Below are 22439 nucleotides of genomic sequence, written 5' to 3'. Positions count from 1 at the left end.
AGGGCAATTTCCTCCCTTCCGTTGGCGACAGGGAGGAACATCGTTGTTTTCCTCCCTTTCTCCTCCCTTTTTTTTTAGAGTGCAGGATACGTGAAAACTACAATATCCCTTTCGACCGTTAAGCGTCTCATTTAAAGGCAATTTTACACTAAACAAAGGGTAAACCCAAAGCACAATTTACGCAAAAACCAAAACACGAGCGACGCCGCGAGGGCAATATTATCATCCGTTGCATTGAGAAAGAAGGGGCAGAAGATACGCGGCATCCGTCGGTGCACGCTTTTAACTAGAAAAACTGGGCCATGTGAAACGGTCCCGAAAATTTCAAATGCCGTGTTTTTTTTGTTTTTTTGTGTACATACAATTTGCTTTAAGCCTATCCCGGCCCACATAAGCGCAGCTTGACAAAGTGTCCCCACCTATACAAAACGCCCGCGAATAGAAAGAATCCAATCTCGGAGCCCATAAAAAGCGTCGTGGGAAGCGGCCACTCGTTGGCCAAGACGCGCGGTCATCCAGCTGCACGCAGGGGGGACAGAGCCACCGCCCAGAATAAACCTCTTATTTTCTTTTTATTACGATCGTCATCGCCATCGGTTATTACCGCTCCATCCACGCCGCCCCGTCGTTCCGGAATCCCGTCGCGTTTCTCCTCGGGGTGCCGTACGTACTACTACTATACACCCCATACCACCCAGAAGACAAAAGGCCTGCATATGACGTCATCGTTGGTGGACCCGCCACCAAGCGGCACACGCTAGGCGAGAGTACGCCGCAAAGCGGTAGACGCGTCCGTCTTGGCGTTGCGGCTTGCTAGCGTCTCACTCGTTGTGAGACGCTACACGACGCGCTGACGGCGACGCCGACGCCAGCTAGGTGGAGCACCACGTGGTTCCACAAGTGATGACGTTAAAGGGAAAAAAAGGTACAGGCCTTATCTTCGAGGTGGTACTGATACACCCTGCAACGCTGCCGCGCTAAGCCCCGGCAAAAATAAGCACAATGGCGCGGCAGCGGCGGATACAGCCTATTTCAGAAAAATCACCGATAAAAAAAAAGGCAAAGAAAAAAAATAGACGTTTAATTTATCGAGCGCCAAATCTCGGCCAACGGTCGACTAAAAGCTATAATAACTCCGACGGTTTTTTTTTCTTTCTTGCATCTGGCTTTTTTTTTTTTTTTTTTTTTTTTTTTTCGCTCCCGCCTTTTGAGCCTCTTAGCCAAGCACAACGGTCTCGTAAACTTGATTGATCTGAGTCGGGGAGCCGCGCATACCGTATACCTGTCCTGGCAGCGTACGCTGCTCCAACGCCAAGAAAAGAAAGGTGGTAAAAAGAGACGCGAAAGAGAAGTAGTAGCGCTAACAATGGGCGCGAGCAAGGACCTCGCAGCGCAACCTTTCTTGATCACGCTCAGAGGCGCGGAATGAAAGGGGGCGAACCAAAACAGAAGCGTACCAGGTGACTATGCGTCATGATTTCCGGGTGGGGCGGATCGCTCCCGGTGCGTAAAATTACGGTCCTTAGGGAGCAACGAAAAGAGAGGAAGTTTGAAGTCAAGAGCGGCATCGGCGCGTAATACACTCGTGGTTCCATATACTGTACTTTTTTTTCCCCCTCAAACCTCCACCTTCCTTTACTGAAATCCTCTAGCACCTCATTTCCTCTAGTGAAGCACCATTCAGCGTTTCTGCTAAAATAGCCCGGTTTAATAAGTTTGATTTCATTTGATTGAATTACCTCTCTCCCTGCGCACAGATATCTTTTTGTATCTACATTTCAAAATTATCACACAAGTTCGCGTAGTCAGCAAAATAAATTTCGGATGTGTTCGCCTGATCTCGAACATGGAGTCGTACGTTTACAGTGAGTGCAACACATTCGTGTTGCAGCGCAACGGACGCGAGTCGCATATGTCTGACACACCAAACACATCGGACACCGGAACTCCGACATGAGTCGAATGAGACCACGTGACCAAATACTAGAAGAAGAAAAAACGGAAACCAAGGGCGTAAAACAGGAAGCCAATGAATCACGCGTAGAACTTTTTCAAGGCACACGCCTGTAATTTCCTTTTTTTTTTCAGGTTTAATTAGATTAGAGTTGTGCCGACTCTAATCTAAGTTGTAACCAAATTTCATGTGGTCAAAATTTGGCCTCAAGCATTAGAAAGAAAGAACGAAGGAATGCACTTTTGAGACTGCAAACACGTCCGTAACTAAAAGATACAAAAAGCTGGTATTACGCCCACCGGACTCTATACCGGCTGCGCGTTTAAAACGAATCTTTTTTTTTTTTTCTTTTTTTTTTTTTTTTTTTTGGGGGGGGGGGGGGGTATTTTCGGGAGCTTAGTATGGGACTAAAATCGGAACACTTATTTTCAGCGAAAGCATTATTCGGCGGGGCAGCAAGTACCAGACAAGAAAAAGCTCAATCCACGTACAAAACATCCACTCGTGCAATTCCCCGCAAAAAAAAAAAAAAAAATTAATAATAAATGAATAAATAAATAAAGAGGAAGAGGCGTGGGCAATGTTTTCCTCCGACGCACACTTCCTCATCACCCGAGTCCTGTCCATCCGCGACTTATCAAAAACCGAAAGCGGAAAGACAAACGGCAAAAGAAGAGATGCACGCTCCCATCCACCTCCTCCCTTGGAGCTTTGCACGAGAACGACGAAATCGACGAATCACGTGAACCGGCGAAAATCGCCGCATCGCGTGCGATTAATCGCCGCAGCCGCGACGCTCCAGGTAACGAGGGAAACCAAAGGAAATAAGAAAAGCCGCAGACCGAGCCAAGAAAGGAGCGGTCGGGTCCGGCGGCTGCGTGGTCCAGCAGTCGGCGGCCGGTGCCAGCCGCAACCACGTTTTGCTTCTCTTCCAAGGGCACTCCTCCTTGTTCTTCCAACGAGCGGGAAAAGCGAGCCAGTGAACCAGGAAGGTCAGTCGAGGAAGGGGCGCTCTTCGAAATCACTCCTCCTCCTCGTCCCAAGGGAGGATTAATTTCCAGGAGGAGGGCGGGCGGGCGGTGGCGGCGGCGGGAGGACGACCAGCCGTCCAAGTTTTCGCCCTGACCTCCGGGTTTACCGAGTCACGGCCTCGGCGCTATTCATTTACGATCAACGCGGCCGCCCTACAATGGCTCCGGGCCACACTCGGGCGAAGGAGAGGTCATTTAGTCGACAGATTGGGAGATCGGCAGGTAGGCTTGTCCACTCCGAGTCGACAAATTGGGGCATTTTCGAAAGGGGTTAACGCACTGTTCACAAACAAGCTCGCGTTTGCCCACAAAACCAGATTCGACAAGCGAGATTAGACGTTTGCGCATGCGCGGTGCCGACAGCGGCGCCGCCGTAGTGGTGAGAAGTCAGAGATGAATTGGTGCGTAAACGATGTTATATGGATAACGGCTGGTCAAGCCTCGAGAGCGTAAATGGACACAAACCCGACTCCCGCGACTCACCGCTAAAGCAACGAATGTCAAATGAACATGATTGTAAACCTGAGACTGGGGCAGAAAGAGAACACAACAGAAGGTAGTAAAAGAGGAGGCAACGTCTCAAACCCAGCTGCAAAGTTTATTCCCAACACGCTTTATATACAACATCTCCAATACAATCATGTTTGTCTTGTTTACAATCAAATCATGTTTACAATCATGTTCAACTTACACCAGCTCGCCTGCACTCTGACTATTTTTTCGAATGTCAAATAATTTTTTTTTTTAATTAAGAAATTCGTTAGTTGATTTATCTTTGCACCAAACGTAGCCCGTGACCAAGGAGGAAACCCCTCCGAGAAGAACGCAATGACGCTCATACGACTTGCTCTTTGCCGAACCAACGAAGGGTATCTGGCACGCCCTAGCGAAGGACAGAGGATTCATACCGAGCACCTGGGGTGAGATCTTTCGACGTGTAACCGAAATCTCAGTTACACGGCGCCTTTTCTTTGTTAGATTGCGGGCACCTCGGCCAGAATTCGAACTCGCTACTTGGGAATCCGCAAGCCGGCGCTTTGCCTCACAACCACCAAAGGATTTTTTTTTTTTTTTTTTTTACGTGAGTTTAGCAGTACGAAACACAATAGTTGCTGCATAACAAATACGTCACCGACAGTTCTTCCTAATGTGTTAAAAATCTCGTTTTTTTTTTTGTTTTTTTTTTTTTTTAATTTTACAACGTTATGGAGACTTGACCAATCATTCAGAAGCAGCCTCCGTAGTAACGTGTACGCTTTGGACTTGCCTTTTAACGGAGTCACCGAGGCGGCGTTTGGGGGGGACTGGGTTATATTTTTATACAAACCGAGCTCAAGTGAACTCTTCCTTCTGTTTCTGTATTCTTCTGCTTCTTGTTGTTAATATTATTATTATTACTTCTTTTTTTTTCCTATGTTGCATCATGCAACTTCGTGGGAGACAAGACCCCGGACCGCCGCGCACGACCGAATGATGCTACGTCCTTCCCACAAGCTGGTTTCACATCTTTGTTTCATCGTGACGTCAGTTCACGTAGCACTGAGGCGTTGCATTTTATAAGGACGCGGGGACCACGTGACTAAAAGAAGATGAAAGAAACCTGAAGCAACACGAAAACGCAGCGCGAAACGGTAGGCTCCAAGTGCATGGTTAGCCCAATAGTCTAAACGAAAAAACTAAATCTTTCTTTTTTTTTTTTTTTTTTTTTGCTGAAGAGGTGGATTGGGAGTGGGTCGCAATCTCGAGGGCCAAAGTATAAATACAGACATTTAAAGTATAAACAAGTAAATAAATAGTGCTCGTCTTTTCTGTTATCTTCATGTGCGCGTTTAACGCGCAACGCGGGTTTCTTTTTTTACAGGAGCTTAGTTTTGCGGCGGTAGCAGCAGGCTCGCTGGAAGCGGGCCGCAGGCAGAGCGTCATTGGAAGGACCGCGTCCAGCCGCGGGCCGGTCGGAGGGCCTCCGCGGGTCGGATCTGGCCCGTGGGCCGGGGCTTGGAGACCCCTGGTCTAGACTCTAGCGGCTTCAAGGTTTACGAGAGCACTCTCCGAAAGCTCGCGAAAAGAAACCCTCGACAGCGACGCCAAGTAAGAGACAGAAAGAGCAAGGAGATAACGATATTACGACATAAACGGCAAACCGTAAAAACAACAACAAAAACAACGTTCGGTTGGCCGCCGAAGAGGACGACATGTCATAAACCGATAAACTGCCCAAAGGCGGGAAGAAGCGACAGGTACGCATCGATTCGCTAGACGTAAACAAGCCACACGTAAAAGCAGATGCCACTGCTACGTCAATTCTGCGGTGGGCAATTATTTTCCACAGGGTTTCTGCGCATCCGTGAATTTCGCTGTTTTTCTGATGGCGAAGTAAAATGGAAATGCTGGCTAAAGGGGTATCCGAAACGCAGTATACGCGGATATATATATATATATATATATATATATATATATATATATATATATATATATATATATATATATATATATATATATATATTTTTTTTTTTTTTTTTTTTTTGTAGTCTTAGCTGGCGGGCGCCTGTTCCTTCCATAAATCAGTTTCAAGAGTCCACCCGTTACACTGCTCTTAGTCCACAGCCACGCTATTCTTGACAAAAAAAGTTCAGCGTTATTAGCCACGAATTGAGTAAATATAGGCGGCATCCCGAGCGGTGAGCAGTCCATCATTCTAGGACGTCGCAGTAATGACAAGTATTCAGGAGTCAGGCGATTGCCTGTTTGTAGAAAGGACTGGCGCTACATACGACCGGTATGTGCCCTTGTTTTGGTCCCAAAAAATCACCAGGGCAAAAGAATGGCCCACGAATGGTGTGACATCTTGTTCCCCCTTGTTCACAAATGTACAGATCACTCGTTTTCGTTCGCGAAAAGTACCAGTTGGCGCCGACAGCAACCTCTCTTGCGCCCATGGAGACACATATACGGGCAAAACACCAACTGCAAGCGCGAACCTATATACGCAGGAAATGCCGGCTGCTCCCGAACCGGTTGCAGTCGCGCTTGCAGTTGTCACTTAGCAACGATAGCTGATCAAAGCTCCCACTAAACTACTTCAAATAATTGGCCAACGGCGCAACTTTGTCTGAAGTTCCTCGAAAGACGCCACGAGAGGCTCGTCGATCATTCTAGCGAAGCTAATCAGCGTCCACGAGCGATTTGAACGAATTACACCAGTTCCGATCGCACAAGACATATGAGAGGGTCGGAAAAGGATCTCGGGCCTAGCTATACAAAACATCCGCAAACAAAACACATAAAAAAAAAAGTTACAGAAGGCGATGGAGCTAATCTGCCTTTAAACGTGCACGGTTACGAACCAGTCGGATGATTTATGCCCGAACTTCAATCAAAATCTACCCTTTTCACGAGAATTCTGCTCATAAGCTATAGTCCCGAGCAAGTACGTCCACAGTACGAACCACCGTAATTCTGCAAAGACGCGTTCACTCCACAAACCGCCTCGAGATGGAGGCGCCGCCCCAAACAAAGCAGCTCAGTACTCTGAGAATGTATGTTCTCTGTAAAAGGCGGCGCATTACGATATCAGCTGCAAAGCGTCCAAGCCCAGACAAAGGTTCAGCTCAGGACAAACGCGAGCAAAGGCACCGGTGCTTGTGCGCGCCACGAAAGCGGCAGAAGCTGCAATTCATTCGCGCACAGACTGTGCAAGTTCCTCCACGAGTCCATCGCCATCCTTGGCGTCTCCGCTTCCAACCGTCAGCAGCCACCGCTATCGTCCAGAGGCTTGACCCAGTTTCGCGGGGCTCATGGCGCCTCGCGAAGCCATCAATACGAGCTTCACTCGCCGACAGACAAAGGAGGATCTGCCAACAATGGCGTCTTGGCGAGAAGGGGGCTGTCCCAATGGGGACGACGCGTTCCGATGGCGGGATACGACTGCCTCGTTCCGACGCGAGACCAAACAATGCAAAACACTGTGTGCCGCTCGGTCGGCGCTTCCCGCTGCTGCCGCCGAACAATAGATCCGCTGCCACCGTGGCACGCCGACGACAGTCGGTTGCAGCTTCCATGCGCATTTACGATTCGCCAAAACGTAGCCGGCAAGTCCTCCTGGGGATACAATGCCGAAAGAACACCGCAATAATAATAATAATAATAATAATAATAATAATAATATAAACGGTGCACTGGAACGGTGGGACTGAACCAACCGCGCCCACACCGGGAGGAGATGTTTTGCATTTTTTTTATTTCAACCACCATACATAGGTTTCTAGATTCCCAAACTCTACCACGTTTTCCTTCACTGTTTAGCCAAATGTACCTAACTAATTTGGAAAATACAAACGCGCAGAAGGTTCAAACTTCGGAGCCACCATGCAGTCACGGAGGCGACGGCGACGCTATTTAAGCATTGTTTACCTTCAGCCAACTCAGGAAGAGTAAGATTTGTGTTCAGAGGTTGGCATGCACTTGTACGATTATCAGACTGTTATTTATACAACTGCAGATACGCAGACGGGTCTTCAGAACTACAGCCTATAAAATCGTGCAATAAAAAGGCATTCATTGCATCAATTCCCCCGATTTCCACAGCGTTTTTCCCCGGTTTTCCCGGCCTTTATGATTTAGCAGACTGGCTAAAATTACCCGACATCACCAGGATTTCCCAACGGTATAGCATAGACAGCTGGTATCAATGTAAGCCTTAGGTAATCACATCGAGTAAAAGGCTAGCTAGAAAAAAAAAAGAAAAGAAGAAACTTTCGAGTCGAAAACTATTAATTCCCCTGCACTGATTTTTTTTTTTTTTTTGTAAAAATAAAGTATATGAATCTTGAAACCCGTGTTAATGAAGTTCAATGAAGAAGACTGCCCCGGCAACTTGTGCAACACGCAATGAAAGAAGGCGCGTGTTGTAAACAGCCTGTGCTACGCAGGATCGGGCATCCCCAAGGAACCGCTTTCTGGAACCGATTAGGAATTACACTCCCCCCGCGCCCCCCCCCCCCCACCCACCCACCCACCCACCCCCCCCCCCCCCCCACCCACCCACCCACCCACCCACACCAACAACAACAAAGCGTGGAGTTCGGTAGCTAAATAAACATAATCTAAGTGAAAAAGAAAAAAAAAGAAGCTTGTTTCATCGCGCTGAAAGCTTCAACTTGCCCCCCCCCCCCCCCCCCCCCCCCCCTTTTCCGTCTTTTCGCGCGGCCTTTTCGGAAGAAATAAAAAATAAATAATATATATATATATATATATATATATATATATATGAACAGCACCTGGGATAAAAAGAAGGCACTCGAGAAAAATAGGAGGTGGTCGTCCAAGGTCGCTAAAAAAAAGATCTGGAGACACGTTTCGAGCCTGGTAGGCTCTTCGTCAGTCAAAAAGAGAACGCTTCGTTTTCCTTTTCTTTCAATCAAAGAAAAAACGGCCGAATCCGTATCTGCAGATCACTTTTTTGGCGACCTTGGACGACCATCTCCTATAAAAACAAATATTTTGAGAAAAAAAAAAAAAATATATATATATATACTGTGTCAAGTGACGCTATTTACGGTAGGGTGGGAACGGAAGGCCTACTGATAATGTGACTGAATCACTGTTGTGTCGTTGCAAGCAAGTGCTTATTGTTTGGGCGATCGAATGCGGGCGTAAAATTGGGGAGGGGGGGAGGCATGAACCGTTATTTGATCTAAAGCCGGGTACTCAAAAAAAAAACAAAAAAACGACAATAAACTCTACGAATTTGGGAAACTTACAAGCGACTTATTTTATCCATTTCAGTTAACGTTCCTCATTCGAAAATTTCCACCAGCACGCGTCTCTGTGAACTCATGCAGACACGACTTTGCACGTCATAGCTAAAAAAAAAAAAAAAAAAAAAAAAAGAAACAGAAAATTACAAATTCCCAAGAGGCGTGTTCATAATTCAAGATCGACGTACAACACGGGTAATTCAGCTCATAGGTAGTTGTGTGTTGTTTTCGTCGCTCATACACCAATTGTACGAGAACAATAGAGAAGTGAAAAGGCTAACGACAAAGTTAAACAACTCACCTCTGGAGGAAAACATATCCGGCGGCCTTGTTGCTGTGGGACTACACACAGGTTTCGTTAAGGCGCGCCGAAAAGATGAAGATGCCTTTTTTTAATAGTCAGCATTGCACAAACGGTGCGCGAAGGGATCCGTGAGTGCACCAGTGGACCCCGTCCGAAGGAAATCACTCGTCCTTAGAGCTTGGGGCCGATTTTATCCCGGAAACGAGAGTTCTGCGAACACAAAGTCGCTCTTGATGTTTATATGTCAGCGAACCAGTGGCCAGCAGGAAACGAGGAAAACACATGTTCGCCGCAAGCTGCAGTCCGAAAGTTCCTTCCAATTTCCAAGGTCAACTTTTTAAGGTGGTGAGTGGTACGTACAAGTTCAACAGATAATGCTGCAATGGAACAGGAAAAGATCGCCCGTCTTCCTTTACATGTGTCGTAAGCTTCGTAAACCAACCTACTAACGCGCTCGTCGAGTTTATAGCCAGCAGTCATCCGCTGAGACATTCGAGCGTCGCTCAATCGCACCCACCGGACACGGCTCGATATCAGCCAGACCCAAGGACGCGTTGCTGCAATCTTCCGGACCGACCGGCGCAAACCCGGAAACCGGAACACCAACAGACGGTGACAGGTGCGGCGGACGCGAAGTCTTCCCGCCTCAGTCGCAGCTCAACGAAAGCGCGAGGGCGAACGCCGGTACGTTCCCCGAGATAGAAGGAACTGAAGCCCCGTAATTCCGAGTCGAGATACCCGGTTGGGGCGGCATCATCAACGGCACACGAACGAACGCCGGTAGAGAACGACGATAATTAAAGAATAGCGGCCCTCAGAAAGAACGCCTCAGCATCCCACGACCAGGAAGACAAATTAAAAGGAGAGGGGAAAAAAAAGGAGCGTCGAAGGCCACGCATCTCGCACAAGGCGAGGACAGCTCTTCCGCCCCCGTCGGAATGCCGCGCGCACGGGAGCTGCCGATCAGCCGCCAACTTCGCCGCGCCGTACCATCGGGAAGAAACTAAACAGTCACAGAAGTAGCAGCAGCACTCCCTCCGAGACCTTCGAAGCAGCAACGTCCGACGCACGGTTAATCCAGGCAGCGAACATCACCGAGGGGTCGCCCACGGCGCAATCCAGGCACGCGAACGGACAGCGGCGGTCACGAGACAGCAGCTGGCAGGTGCACGCACGACCGCCGGCGGCGACCGCGACCGAGCTCGTTCCCACGTCGGCGGTCGTCAGGAGTAGGCGGTCGCCCCCAGCCGGCACGCCGAGCACGGACCACGACGGCTGCGGCGCGAGCAGTGCACCAGCGCATGTGGGTCGAGCAGCCGAACGCCGGCCGAAATAGGACAGGTCTGGCCGCCTATCCGCGCTCGCCCGCTGGTCCAACGCGCTCCGAGGGGGCCTTCGCCCGAGTCGGCTGCCGGTTCGGCCGGCCACGAAAATTCGCGAAGGAGAGGGCAGCCGAACGCTCCTCGCGCCCGGAATGCGGCGGAGGAGAAGCCGGAGATCGCCGCTGACGTCTCCGCGGATATCAAAGGGGGCCATTCAAGAAAGTACCAGCCGCCGAGGAAGCCACCCAACGCCGCGGCGGCAAAAGCAACGAGCAGACAGGAAGGGAGAGGCCCTCGGGACGACCGGAGGAGGGCGTCCACCGCCGCCACCATCCAGCAACGCGGTGTTGTTCCCCGGGTTCCACTAGCAGCGGCGGTCTCGATCTGGACGTGACTTTTTATAAGGGGCAAAGAGCGGCGGCGGCTCTGCCGTACGGCTCTGAGTAGCACGTTTGTCTGTGGCTCGTTTGCCAGAGCCACTCACCGAAGTGGACGGCCGACGGAAAGCGCGATTCCGCCGGCGTTGCGCGAGTTCTGTGGGGCACCCGTGGGAACGACGCTCGGAAGAGCACGCCTGCGACGCTAAAGTCGAGAGCGGTAATGGATGGAGGGAGGCCGGAGAAGAGGCTGCGTCTTTATCCCTCGCGCCAATTCGTGGATTGAAAAACTGCAAGAGTGTTGCTCCCTTCCCCTTATCGCTTTCGCTCGCGAGCGGAGTACCTTGAAGCGAACAAGTCCACGCGTTATTCCAATGACCCTTCGCGTGACAAACGTCTTGATTCATGCCTTTTTTGACCTTGACACGCATTTGCATGCACGCATACATACAAAGAAACAAGGAAAAGTAATAAGACGAGACGGCACGTTCTGACGATTTCAACAGCGCACTCCGAAGCGTGTACACCGCTGTAACCAGTTGGATACACATCGAAGTTTCAAGAAGCCCACGTATTGTTGGCGCACAGGATAATATGGCCGCCTGTTCCCCAAGCTGGGAGGCTGCAAGAGCTAAGCTCTTACGAACAATAAAGTAAACCATAGAATACACCAACTCGTGGCAGCGGCTCAACCGCGCAAGACGTTCCAAGCGGATAAACTTCCGGCCACATTTGCTAACCAGCTGCGACGAGTTTATACACCGCACCGACTGAGCGCGCTCCATCGACGCTTCCGCTCGGCCAAGCTTGCCGTCAAACGTCTACGAAGCCGCAAATAAAGAATAAACTGAAAAGATCGGCGCCTGCAAGTGAATGTCGAACGTTTTGAACAGTCTGTTTGCCGTGAATTGTGCTACACACTTTTAGAAAAAGCCGGTACAAAGCTAGTAACTGCAGCAGTTACTGCCCTTTTCTGACCGTTACTACCTTTTTATTAACTATTTACTACCTCAAACGCGCGACAAGTAGCGACTGCAGCTGCTGTGCGGGAGAGCGGGAACGTGGCTCTTAGAAAAAGCCGGTACAAAGCTAGTAGATGCAGCAGTAAGTGCCCTTTTCTGAGCGTTACTACCTTTTTATTAACCATTTACTACTTCAAACGCGCGACAAGTAGCGACTGCAGCTGCTGTGCGGGAAAGCGGGAACATGGCTCTTAGAAAAAGCCGGTACAAAGCTAGTAAATGCAGCAGTTACTGCCCTTTTCTGAGCGTTACTACCTTTTTATTAACCATTTACTACTTCAAACGCGCGACAAATAGCGACTGCAGCTGCTGTGCGGGAAAGCGAGAACATGGCTCCTGGGAACCTATGGGGAAACTGTATTATAGACTGCCGTAAATAATTACTGTGTGCACCATTACATCTTAGTAAGAGATACGTTCCTTGGAATGTTTAGCAAGAATATTGGAGTATATTATTGGTGCGAAAGCGGCACCATATGTGTAACATCGTTCACAGACGATGTGGTCACTCATCAACCGACTTCTTACAAATGATCACTGTAAAAGACGCATCGGTAGCCGCTGGGGGCAGCGATTCGGTTAGCGTGCCGTCGCGTGTGTTGTGCGTGTGTGTAATCTGTGTCCTAATTCCCTGTCTGTGTTAAATGTATAACACCTGCGCAAATGTGCATGTAAGCAGCGTGAAAAAAAAAAAAAAGAGCACCTATCGCAGATACGTTTTTGTTGTTGCCAATGTTGAATTAGACGTTGACTAGCGCCACCTGGTTTCGGGTAGCGGTTACTAGATCTTGTGAAAGTTAAGGCCCGTTCACACACTTACGACTCCTTAGAACCGAGTGCCTTAATAAGGCCCGTTCACACTCTTGCAACCGAGTACCACCGAGAGAGACAGGACCGATTTTTAAGCCTCTTCGGACGTCTTAGGACTTGCCCCGCTGCAGCGCATCCGGTCCTAAGAGGTAGCAAGAAAATTAAAAACCGGTGTGGTCTCTCTCAGTCGTACTCGGTTGCAAGAGTGTGAACGGACCTTTAAAATCTCTTACAACGAGACACGCAGTGGCGCGCTGGCGCCATCTACGCGATGACTCTGGAACTGCCTTTCACTAGAGCGCAGGTTTTGCGGTATTTTCGAGGTCAAATGCCCCTAATATTTAGAAGAAATTAGCGTTTATAACATAGACATTAAAGTTTATAACTTTTGCGCTGGTTCATAACTACCGCAAAAGTTGCATAACACCTATACAAAAGTCTTGCAAGCCAAGGAAGAAAGGATGGTGCGCGAGAAAATTAAGAAATATACGGAACTGCCAAAGTTTCCACTGCTACCCATAGATGGTGCAAGTGTGTTCTCTCGTCGCAAGAAATTGTAAGAGGTTTCAAGGTACTCGGTCCTAAGAAGTTGCAAGTGTGTGAACGGGCCTTTAGTGCCAATTACTAGCTAAAGCCTAGTGAAATATACTAGGCTGGTTAGTAACCCTTACTAGCTTCTTGAGTCAGTAACGTTACTAACTTGACCGTTACTAACTGCACTTGCTAACAAGGTGTTGAATGTTGTAACAAGCAGTAGCTAACTTTTAATTTCTAACTGCTACAAACTTTTTTCTAAGATTGCTGCAGTGTTAAAGCGTTATGCGTTTCGTTTGACATGAGTTCTCTGCTGCAGACAAATGTTGGCTGTATTTTTTTTTTTTAATTCTTATCATTAGTGTTGTGTGGTCGTTACTTGAACGACGACGAAATGCTAAAGGTTCCATGCAAGAGTATTTCCGTAGTTCGTGCCGGCTACGAAGAAAGCCGCGAGTATCGACGACCCCAGCAAAATCGACGGTACCTAGCGGCTAGCTGTGGCGGCAGGTTCGCTCGCTCAACTCCTTGAGCGAATCTAAAGACGAAGACGTGAAAGCACGTTCAGAAACACGTGGTGAAAATCGCCATTCACTGAAACGCAAATGTAAGTTGTTCTCATCATCATTATTAGTCGCGTTACTCGTATTATGCTCTAGAAATGTCACACGCCTACTTGCCCGCAAGCCACGCGGAGAAGCATACAGAGAGAGCTGATGTGCCCAGAAAACATCTCGGTCCCGAAATGCCATCACGAGCTCTCACTGAACACGATGTTCTTATCAAATATGTTCGACTACAGGTCCGGGGGGCATATTTATAGAGTGTTGGGAAATAAAAAGTGATGGCGTTTCGGCGTTGCTCGAAACGTTGGAAGCACATTATGACGCTTCTAATGGTCATGTTCTAATTTCTAATGCGCCGACTGCATCATAAAGAAAATTGCTTTGGAGTTGTTTTATTGACCCTATGTAGCCAATCGCGAACTGTTCACTTATTAGATGGACCCGTATGTAGTCGTCGAATAATCCATCACAGCAAGATCATTTATTATTATTATCATTACTGAAAATTTCGTTTTGTATGGACGTCACGAACCTGTCCTTGCACAGAGAAACACAATTTCTTATACTATTTTTTTTTCCTTTCACTTTTTTCTTGACTTGTTTTCTTATATTACTTTCGATTTTTGTCGCGTTTGAAACATTTACCCAGCAATTTTGTTTTCAGCTGCCACCACTCAAACTATCTGTTAGCTTTAATGTGCCCGTAGCTGCTTAGTGACAGTGTATGTGTGCAAATAAGTTACCAATTTACTATTACTATCAAATCGTTCTGCTATGTACAACGCGCCCGCAACATATACCAATTAAAAATTTGAAGAAATTTGTCCCGTTCCCTTTTCCTTTTCAGCCAACTTGAAATAACTCGCCGCAGATATCCATCCCCCTGGAGATCGATCAAAGTTCCCGAGAATGTGCCAAACAGAAAGGAAAGGTAAGCCAAACGAAAGAGACAGGGTGCGCACCTCCCTCTGCTGGGGTTCGGCGGGCAGCTGTCCCGGGTCCGGCAGCTCGGCGAGCCGCGAGTGCTGCCGGTCGTAGACGCAGCGGTGCAGTTGCTCGTCCAGCAGCCGGAAGTTGTCGTACGAGCGCCGCAGGGTCCAGCTCCGCTCGCGACTCGTCACCTGAACGGCCCACCAGGCGGGGCAGCAGCCGGGCTCCGAGGACGAAGACACCGACTGCTGAAGCTGCTGCTGCACTTGCTGCTGCTGATGATGATGAGGCTGCTGAATCGGCTGTGGCTGAGGGAGTTCCCTGTTCTCCTTGTCCGACTCGTCGTGACTGCGGGCGGCGCACCAATCCACCAAGGACATCTGCAAATAGAGAAGACGCGCGAACCTTAAACAGAGTCACAAAACCCAGGGACGCCATGCCACAACCAATGCCCACTTGCGGATCGTAGCGCCGGAACGAGTCTATTCAGCTTTTCAGCGCTCATCATTCAAAAGATGAAGAAAAAGAAAAAAGGAAAAGAACTACCGAGTCTTTTTGTTGCAGTGCATGCCCGGTGTTCGATATTCCGCAGAACAGAGGCAATGTGCATGCTCAAAACGCACTCCACAGTCCAGTGTAGACCACGGTGTAGGATGCAGGGTGCAAAAGTCAACTATTGGAATGGGCTATTGGAGCTTACTTAAATCAGAACCAACAATATACACAATATTTACATATTAAAAAAAAAAAGTACTATGAAAGGTGCTTAGCTGGTGGCTTGATGGCTCGAATGTCAGGAACGTTTCTGATTCCTACAGGCCTACAAAGCTTTCCAGGGTTCAATGTGCCGTGAAAACGAAGGAGGGGGCCAAATGGACGAGCGTGGTCAACGGCACTGAAAAGCTCCGCCGTTAGGTCTAGGAAGAGGGACAGTCTGTCGGCGAGGAATGCCTACATTGGATACCTTGGAAAGCCTTCACCGCTGAGCCTTTTGATTGCGAGGTCATTTCCCTCTGCTCCGGCTATCGACGAAATAAAATACCCTTTTCGTATCCCATAGTCCGTGCGAAAAAAAAACACAAAAAAACACAAGCATCAAGTGCTTCGAACGTCGAGTAAGTGAACTTCAAAGCGCACCGTTGGCCAAACAGAGCTCGGTAACAGTGCGTAACAGTGATGTGATTGGCCTAACCCATTTTGGAGCACCTTTCGGAGCAGCCAAAACTGTGTTTTGGAGCAGCAAAAATGGCTTTTGGAGCAGCCAATTGAGACAGTGCTTCCTAGTAGCAAAAGTGGCTTTTGGAGCAGATATTCTTTGAAACGTAAAAATATTCGTCTTAATTGCTGTACAAAGAAAGGGAACTTTGTGTTCTGTTGTAGTCTGATCTGACGTGCTGTGACGGAACTCGCTGCTTGTGTTTTTACTGCTGTGACATCCCACAAGTGTAGTGTGCTGTAAGGGTTGCCGAGCAATTCCGAAAAACCGCTTGCCACCGTTTTACTGGTTCCCGAAGTACCAGATTTTCGTCAAAGGTAAGCAAACGTAAAAAACAATCGACTGCACGCGTCCTGGCTGATGCCTCTGTCGTGCAATCATGTTCGCATGCACGTGAGGGCAACTTCGGCAAGCTTGCAGTTGCGCGTGCTTCGTCGCGCGAGCGGAGACAACGACGCTTCGATTGAAACCGAAACCATGCCACTCCGCTCCGTCACCAACTGATTCCCAAAATTCTGTGCAAAATATAACTGTCGAGCATACTACAAAAGACAGTCCAGCGGCACGTGCTTGCCAGGCCGGCAAACAAGGTACAAGCTAAACGCACACACACACGAAAGAAAAAAGAAACCTGAGCGCATCGATGTAACACATCGCGAGCCAGGGTCAAAAGTTCTTGGAGCGCTTCGTGCAATGACTGAACTCGAAACAAACAAGCGCGCTGTGCGAGTTCAGCGTGCAGACCATTGCCTTCTTTACTTTAGCTCAGTTCTCTTCACCAACTTTCTTTCGCGGAAGATCTTTCACGTACCGGGCTTTCGAAAGAAAGCCCACCGAGAGAAACCTATGTAATCAATACTTCGACACATCAGTCTTTGAGTTAAAGATAGATTTTTGTAGTAACGCGTTATTTAAACAAGAAAAGGAATGTTGATGAACTTGTGGCGGTACTTAGTTTTATCTTAGAAAGCGCCATATCTGCAGCGACGTAGAAACGGCAACACCAGACGTCGCGCGACCACGATGACTAGAAGGCAGGGACCACATATAGTTTCCCCACGGCCGCTGCTTTCAGGAGCGAGTGCTTCAGCTCACAAAGTAACTCCCGCCACGCAAAAACATGGTTTCGTTTCACAGCATGACCGCAAGAATAGTACCCGACACGCTAGCGTCGGAGCGTCCGCACACACCCCACACAGCCGCGTCTATCGTTGAAAATATATAAAAGCATAATAAAAAGAAAGACGCGAGACGAGAATCACGAGACGACGAAAGCGCCAAACGCGAGACGGCGGGAAAACCATTTAAGACCGGGTGGACAATTGATGCAGGACACTTTGTGTCGGGCGGCCGCTTGTGCACATAACACACTCATGCTCAATTACAGTACTCAGTTTAGTTTCGGTTTTGAAAGGCGACCGAAATTATTTGCTCGGCGCAGGCTTGGCGCAGATTACCCATATTTTGGCAAATTGTAGCAGGATGTAACATGGTTAGACCCTTGGCGCAGTTTGGCGCAATTGGCGCAGCAATCACATCACTGGCGTAAACTACCATTCACGGCTTTGCCACATTCGCGTTGCACGCAAATATTCGGCGGTCTACCGTGAAAACCTCAATTTCAAATGGGACTCGATTGCCAGTGGAGGCTATCCTAAACGGACGACGCTCGAGGCAGGCTTGGGGCTGCCCCACCCGGGGATATTCGCAAAAGACAGCAATCCCGCCCATCCAGTGAGCTTAAAAAAAATTAATAAATAAATAAATAACGGAGTTTTGAGCCAGTTAAGCCCCTGTTCCGCTCGTTTTACGATGAAACTATTAGTGCTTCCTATCGATTCTTATAAAACAACGAATTGAGCCAAAACCAGACGAACTATTTGTTCGCAGTTCTGCGGCAACCACTGCGCGGCAATTGTTAATATCTCGTAAATTCAACGGAATATATATATGTAAAAGTAGAGCCACTTTTTTTGCCAATTTCGTTGACACCTGAAGAAAGCGAATAAAATAAAAACGAGAGATGTTTGAACAGCGCGCTATCATATATCAGCGGCCCTCGAGATAAGAAGCTCGAGTTATGCAAGAACTCTCCGAGCTTTTCCCATCAATTGGTTCACGTACAAGCTCAGGATGTAAGTTAATAGCGAGAACTGTGTATATATATATACACAAAAAAAAAAGCTTAGATGTAGGCACGACAGCTCTGAACATCGCTCTTAATTGAACAAAACTCCCGGGTGCAAAGGGCGCTCAAATGAGAAAAAAAAAAAAAAAAAGATTCACGAACTTAGAAGGTTATCCTCTGCTAAGTAAGAGGCTCGAACGAACAAAGAACGAATGGAAAATAGCCCAACAGCACGTCACATTAGCAAGTTGGATCTTTATTAATTCAAAGCTGGAAAGGAAATGAGGAGGGAATGGAGCAAGTGGGTGGAAAGCAATCCACAGCAACTTTCACGACCCATAGGGGGCGCACCGGTGCTTATCAAAATGGCCGTTATCTGGATGATTGTCGTAGAACAGCAGTACGAGGCTGGATCTGCGACGCGTGAGTCATTCTAGTGTAGCTATATACGAGCAGTATCAGAGCCTTAGATTTTTTTTTTTCCCCTCAGGAAGGTGTTGGCAAGCACCTTTATTCGGAAGCCGATCATCCAGGAGCTAGGGAGTGTGATTCTCACACCGCGCTACCACCATCGCTGAAAGTTGCGAATTTAGAGTCGGCTAAGGTAGGTAGGTAAGGTATGTAAGTAGTAGGCCATGAAAAACGATACAAGTCCACCCCGACAATCCACCGAGAGAAGCGCAGAAAACAACATCAAAGCGACCGAAATGACACCGAGAAACTCGAGGCAACTCCGCATGCGTATAATTACCGAAAAGCAATATCGCATCTTTCCATGATACTCAAAAGCGCTACACTCCTTTCACCCCTAAGCTGACAGTGCGGTGGACGCTATACGTGCTTAATGGACCCGTTATACGCCTATCTTTCGCTACGTGAGGACGGGGTCAGATTCAGGTGACGAAAAGCAGTCGGTTCATTGGTTCGGCGAGAGAGTAGTTCCCACCGCGGTGTCAGAGAAGGTTCCGGGAAGCCAGACCGCAGCTCCGAGTTGAAGCAATCGGGAGCTCCAACCCGCATCACCGCCAAAAACAAGACGCTGACGCCGCCGCGATGGTCTCGGAAGGCTCCCGGCGCAACAAGACTTGCGGCCGCGCTGTTTGTACCGAGCGGCGTCCCGGTCTATTGTTCTGCCAGCTGACCTCGGCAAAACAAGAAGCGCCACGAGTCAGTGGGGCAAGATGCGAAACAAAACACCAATGTGGCGGTCTGACCTTGAACGGGTCGGCCCCCACCCTTTCCCCGGGGACCTTGAAACGGCCAGAAGACCTCCAGCGTCCAGAGCGCGCCGCCGATTGGTTCCGCGTATCCAGTTTTCCCCCCTTCGAACATCTGCTCGAGACACGAGCACCAATTGTGTTTTTACCTTGACGCGAACGTTAATTACCGGTTTGATCAATCCGTCGCTATGTCATTAGTCGATTCCGGAGGCGGTATCATCCACGATGGGGCGACGGGAAGCGAGGAGTCGCCCGGCTCTCGGACGCGGGCTCCGCACCCGAAGTTCGAAACAACGCGAAGCGACCGCAAAGTAGGCTAACAGCGGTCACGATAGTTTAGGTGAAGGGGGTCGCGCCATTAACGGGCTCGATTAGGCTATTACGGGACGCCGTCCTGACCTCGCTCGCTCCGCTCGGTCGACGCGCGCGCCCGGGCTGCATCTCGCGTTCCCGGAAGGGCCCTCTCCTCGGCAAAACGATAACGCTAGAAAGCCCCGTACAGTTTCGGAGCAACGGCCCATTACCGTGATTTGTCCAGTACGTGACGTGGGGCGTTGGGCGAACAGGTAAAACATCCGGAAAAGAAAAAAAAAGGAAGAGGGGGGAGGGGGGGGGGGGGGGGGGGGGGGGGGCGAGGTCTATCCTTTTTGTGTTTTTGCTGTAACCCCGTCAAAGCTGAAAAACGTTCTTTTACCTTTTTCTAACAGTATACTTTTCATGATCATTAAGTTGTTTCAATATCCCGGTAAATTTAAAAAGTGAGCCGACAACATGTTCATTTTCACGTGGCCACGGCAGGCCACATACGTGCCCCGCAGAGAAGTCGACAAACGGGTATTGGAGAGAAAACGAAGGTCCCAATCAGCTCAACCAGTTAGTTGATGAGATGGGACTTGAAATACGTGATGCGACCAATGGAACTAGAGACTCAAAGGGATCGATCCGAACGAAGAACCTCCAACTTCCCTCTCACTAAGTCCGTTCTCGACGAAACCGTACATCACTTACACGGATTTTTCTAGGGCATTCCGCGAACCAAGTCCCGAGGCGCATACCGTATCGTTCTTCTTCGACGCACCAGGTCACGGCGGTGTATAATAAATCCCCATTGTCACGGCTTTGCTTCTTAATCCTTCCGATGTCGTGTACAAAAGTCTCCTCTTCTCATTCCCCTTTTTTCAACGGTCACAATGGCGCACTCAACGAGCTACATAAGTACAAAAGCACAAATGTGTGCCGCGCTTGTCCACTCTTTAAACAAGCGCCCCGCCCCTCTCTGTCGGAACTTTCAGAACATACTACACAGGGGCTAGCGTGTTCTATTTCTCCGCTCCTTAATCTGCGAGAGTAGCCCGTTTTATTTGCACTGTCTGCTATTTTCCGAACAAGCATCACCAAGCTGGCACAGTGTGCCACCGTGAACCAGTTTCGTGACGGGCGCTTTTTTTTAGGGAGTGGAGCTACACAGAGGTTAACAGATGCCAAAAGTATTACTCTTCGTTTTCAGTGTTAAACACACTACCCGAGGGCTCGTAAAGCTTGCATCGACACAGCCGCACCAGGCTCGGCCGGCGTCTCAAGACGACCCGGCTACAAATTCGGCGTCCGCCAGTTTACGCCCAAATCACGCCCAGAAAAGAAGCAGGCAGGTGCGGCCGAGCGGCCAAGGAGAGGTGCCAGGTGCGGGACTTCGGACCGTTGGACCGACCCGACCCTCCCCCCCCCCCCCTCCCCCCCCCCCATCCCCCCCCGCTCCCCTCCCCTCCCCTCCCCTCCCCTCACGCGGACAAAGAAAAAAAAAAAAAAAAAAAGCCTGCTTTTCTCTTTTTGGCGGCCGTCCTCTTCTTTACGCCTCGCGAGGTCATAGCCGCTGCTGCCATCACAAAATCGGGTCAGTTCCCAAAACGTCAGTTCCACTGCTAAGTCATCGGGCTAACGAACCGGTCCAGAGTGGCAGCCTTTCGAGGAAGAGTTTGCCCCAAAATTTGGCAAACGTAAAAAAAAAAAAAAAAAAAAAAAAAAAAACTTCGTTTTCTTTTTTTTTTTTTTTTTTGACGCGAGGGAGAAAGCAGGCGGCTGTGAACGCCGTTGGAAACACTTCGAAACACCGCAGAATGAAACCATCAGTCACGGAGAGGACAGGTTTTCTAATGAATTCTGCGAGACCGTCCATGAATCCGCGCTCTCCAGAGACAAGAGTCGATAAGCAAAAGTGCTCCGCTGAACTACAGGAACTGAGCAATTCCATTTAGAAATTCAAGGAGCTCAATTAACGACGACGAAGTAGTCCAGCCCAAGCTCAAAAGCAGCAAGTGATTCTGGACCACGTGACCACTCCGAACTCTGAAAAGGTCAAAAGTCGTCGTGATGCCGCAGCTACCCGATGACAAAGCCACACTAGCTTCTTGCCACACGAGAAACGTTCACGGCGGCCTTCCGACAAGAAGCAATAACGATCCAACAACCTGACGCGGCGAGAAAGATGCGATAACAAAGACGAGGATAGCATCCCCTGAGTAGTGACTGACGGCGCCAGACGCCCCTGCTCACTTCCGTTCCGAGGGCGCTCAATTATACCCGAGCATCTTCGCTAAGCCCCGCCCCAGCGATTTCGGCAGGCTCCGAGTGTGCTTCATGGTGGTGGCACCCGAACTTCAACGTATTAAACTCTTTTTCAGCACAACTTGGCAAAGAGCGAACGCTACAAAAGATACCTCGGGCCAATCGGAGCAACGGTGCGAAACACGTGGAAACTCTCCGCAGAAGGACTGTGCACTACAACAATACGTCCCAACGTGCCTCGCTCCGGCGCTCTGATTGGCTTGCTAGACACGTAGCCTTCGCCGTCTGCCAAGTTCTGGTGAAACCGAGCCCAGATTCATTTCGGAAGCCACAAAGCTACGCGTGTGGCAAAACAGAGGCGTCGCTGTTGTTGATTTGAATGTGAGGTCGGTTACCTCACTGTCGTGACTCGGGACGACACGTGACGACACGTTTTCGAAAGTCAGGCTACCTAATACGAAATATATAAAAAAAAAAAAATTAGTAAGTTGTGCGACGGCAGGGATGGGCAGTATTTCAAATACAAGTATTTGAAATATTACGTATTTGAAATACGTATTTAGCTACATAATGGGGACGTATATTTATTAACTGTATTTAAATACTTGAAATACAGCCCCAAATGCAATTTTGGGGCACTACCTTTAGCGATCAAATGTCATAGCGGGCACCCCTTCCGGAGGTAGTCATGCATTGAGCATAATAAA

The 22439-nt window shown here is 48.9% G+C and overlaps 1 protein-coding gene across 3 annotated transcripts in view; it reads right to left on the bottom strand.

The window, feature by feature from the left end:
* Positions 1 to 22439, bottom strand: part of LOC8041089 — a 289123-nt gene that overhangs the window by 56597 nt on the left and 210087 nt on the right. For all 3 annotated transcript variants that reach the window (XM_040209813.3, XM_029987103.4, XM_029987102.4), the window contains one exon: positions 14639 to 14986. In XM_040209813.3, the coding sequence (XP_040065747.2) occupies positions 14639 to 14986 (348 nt within the window). The remainder of the gene's footprint in view (positions 1 to 14638; positions 14987 to 22439) is intronic.

Source organism: Ixodes scapularis, unplaced genomic scaffold, assembly GCF_016920785.2.
Source record: "Ixodes scapularis isolate PalLabHiFi unplaced genomic scaffold, ASM1692078v2 PGA_scaffold0__279_contigs__length_252992795, whole genome shotgun sequence".
In the NCBI taxonomy this organism is placed as follows: Eukaryota; Metazoa; Arthropoda; class Arachnida; order Ixodida; family Ixodidae; genus Ixodes; species Ixodes scapularis.
The sequence above is the reverse complement of the archived record's forward strand: the minus strand, read 5'-3'. Positions and strand labels throughout refer to the sequence as shown.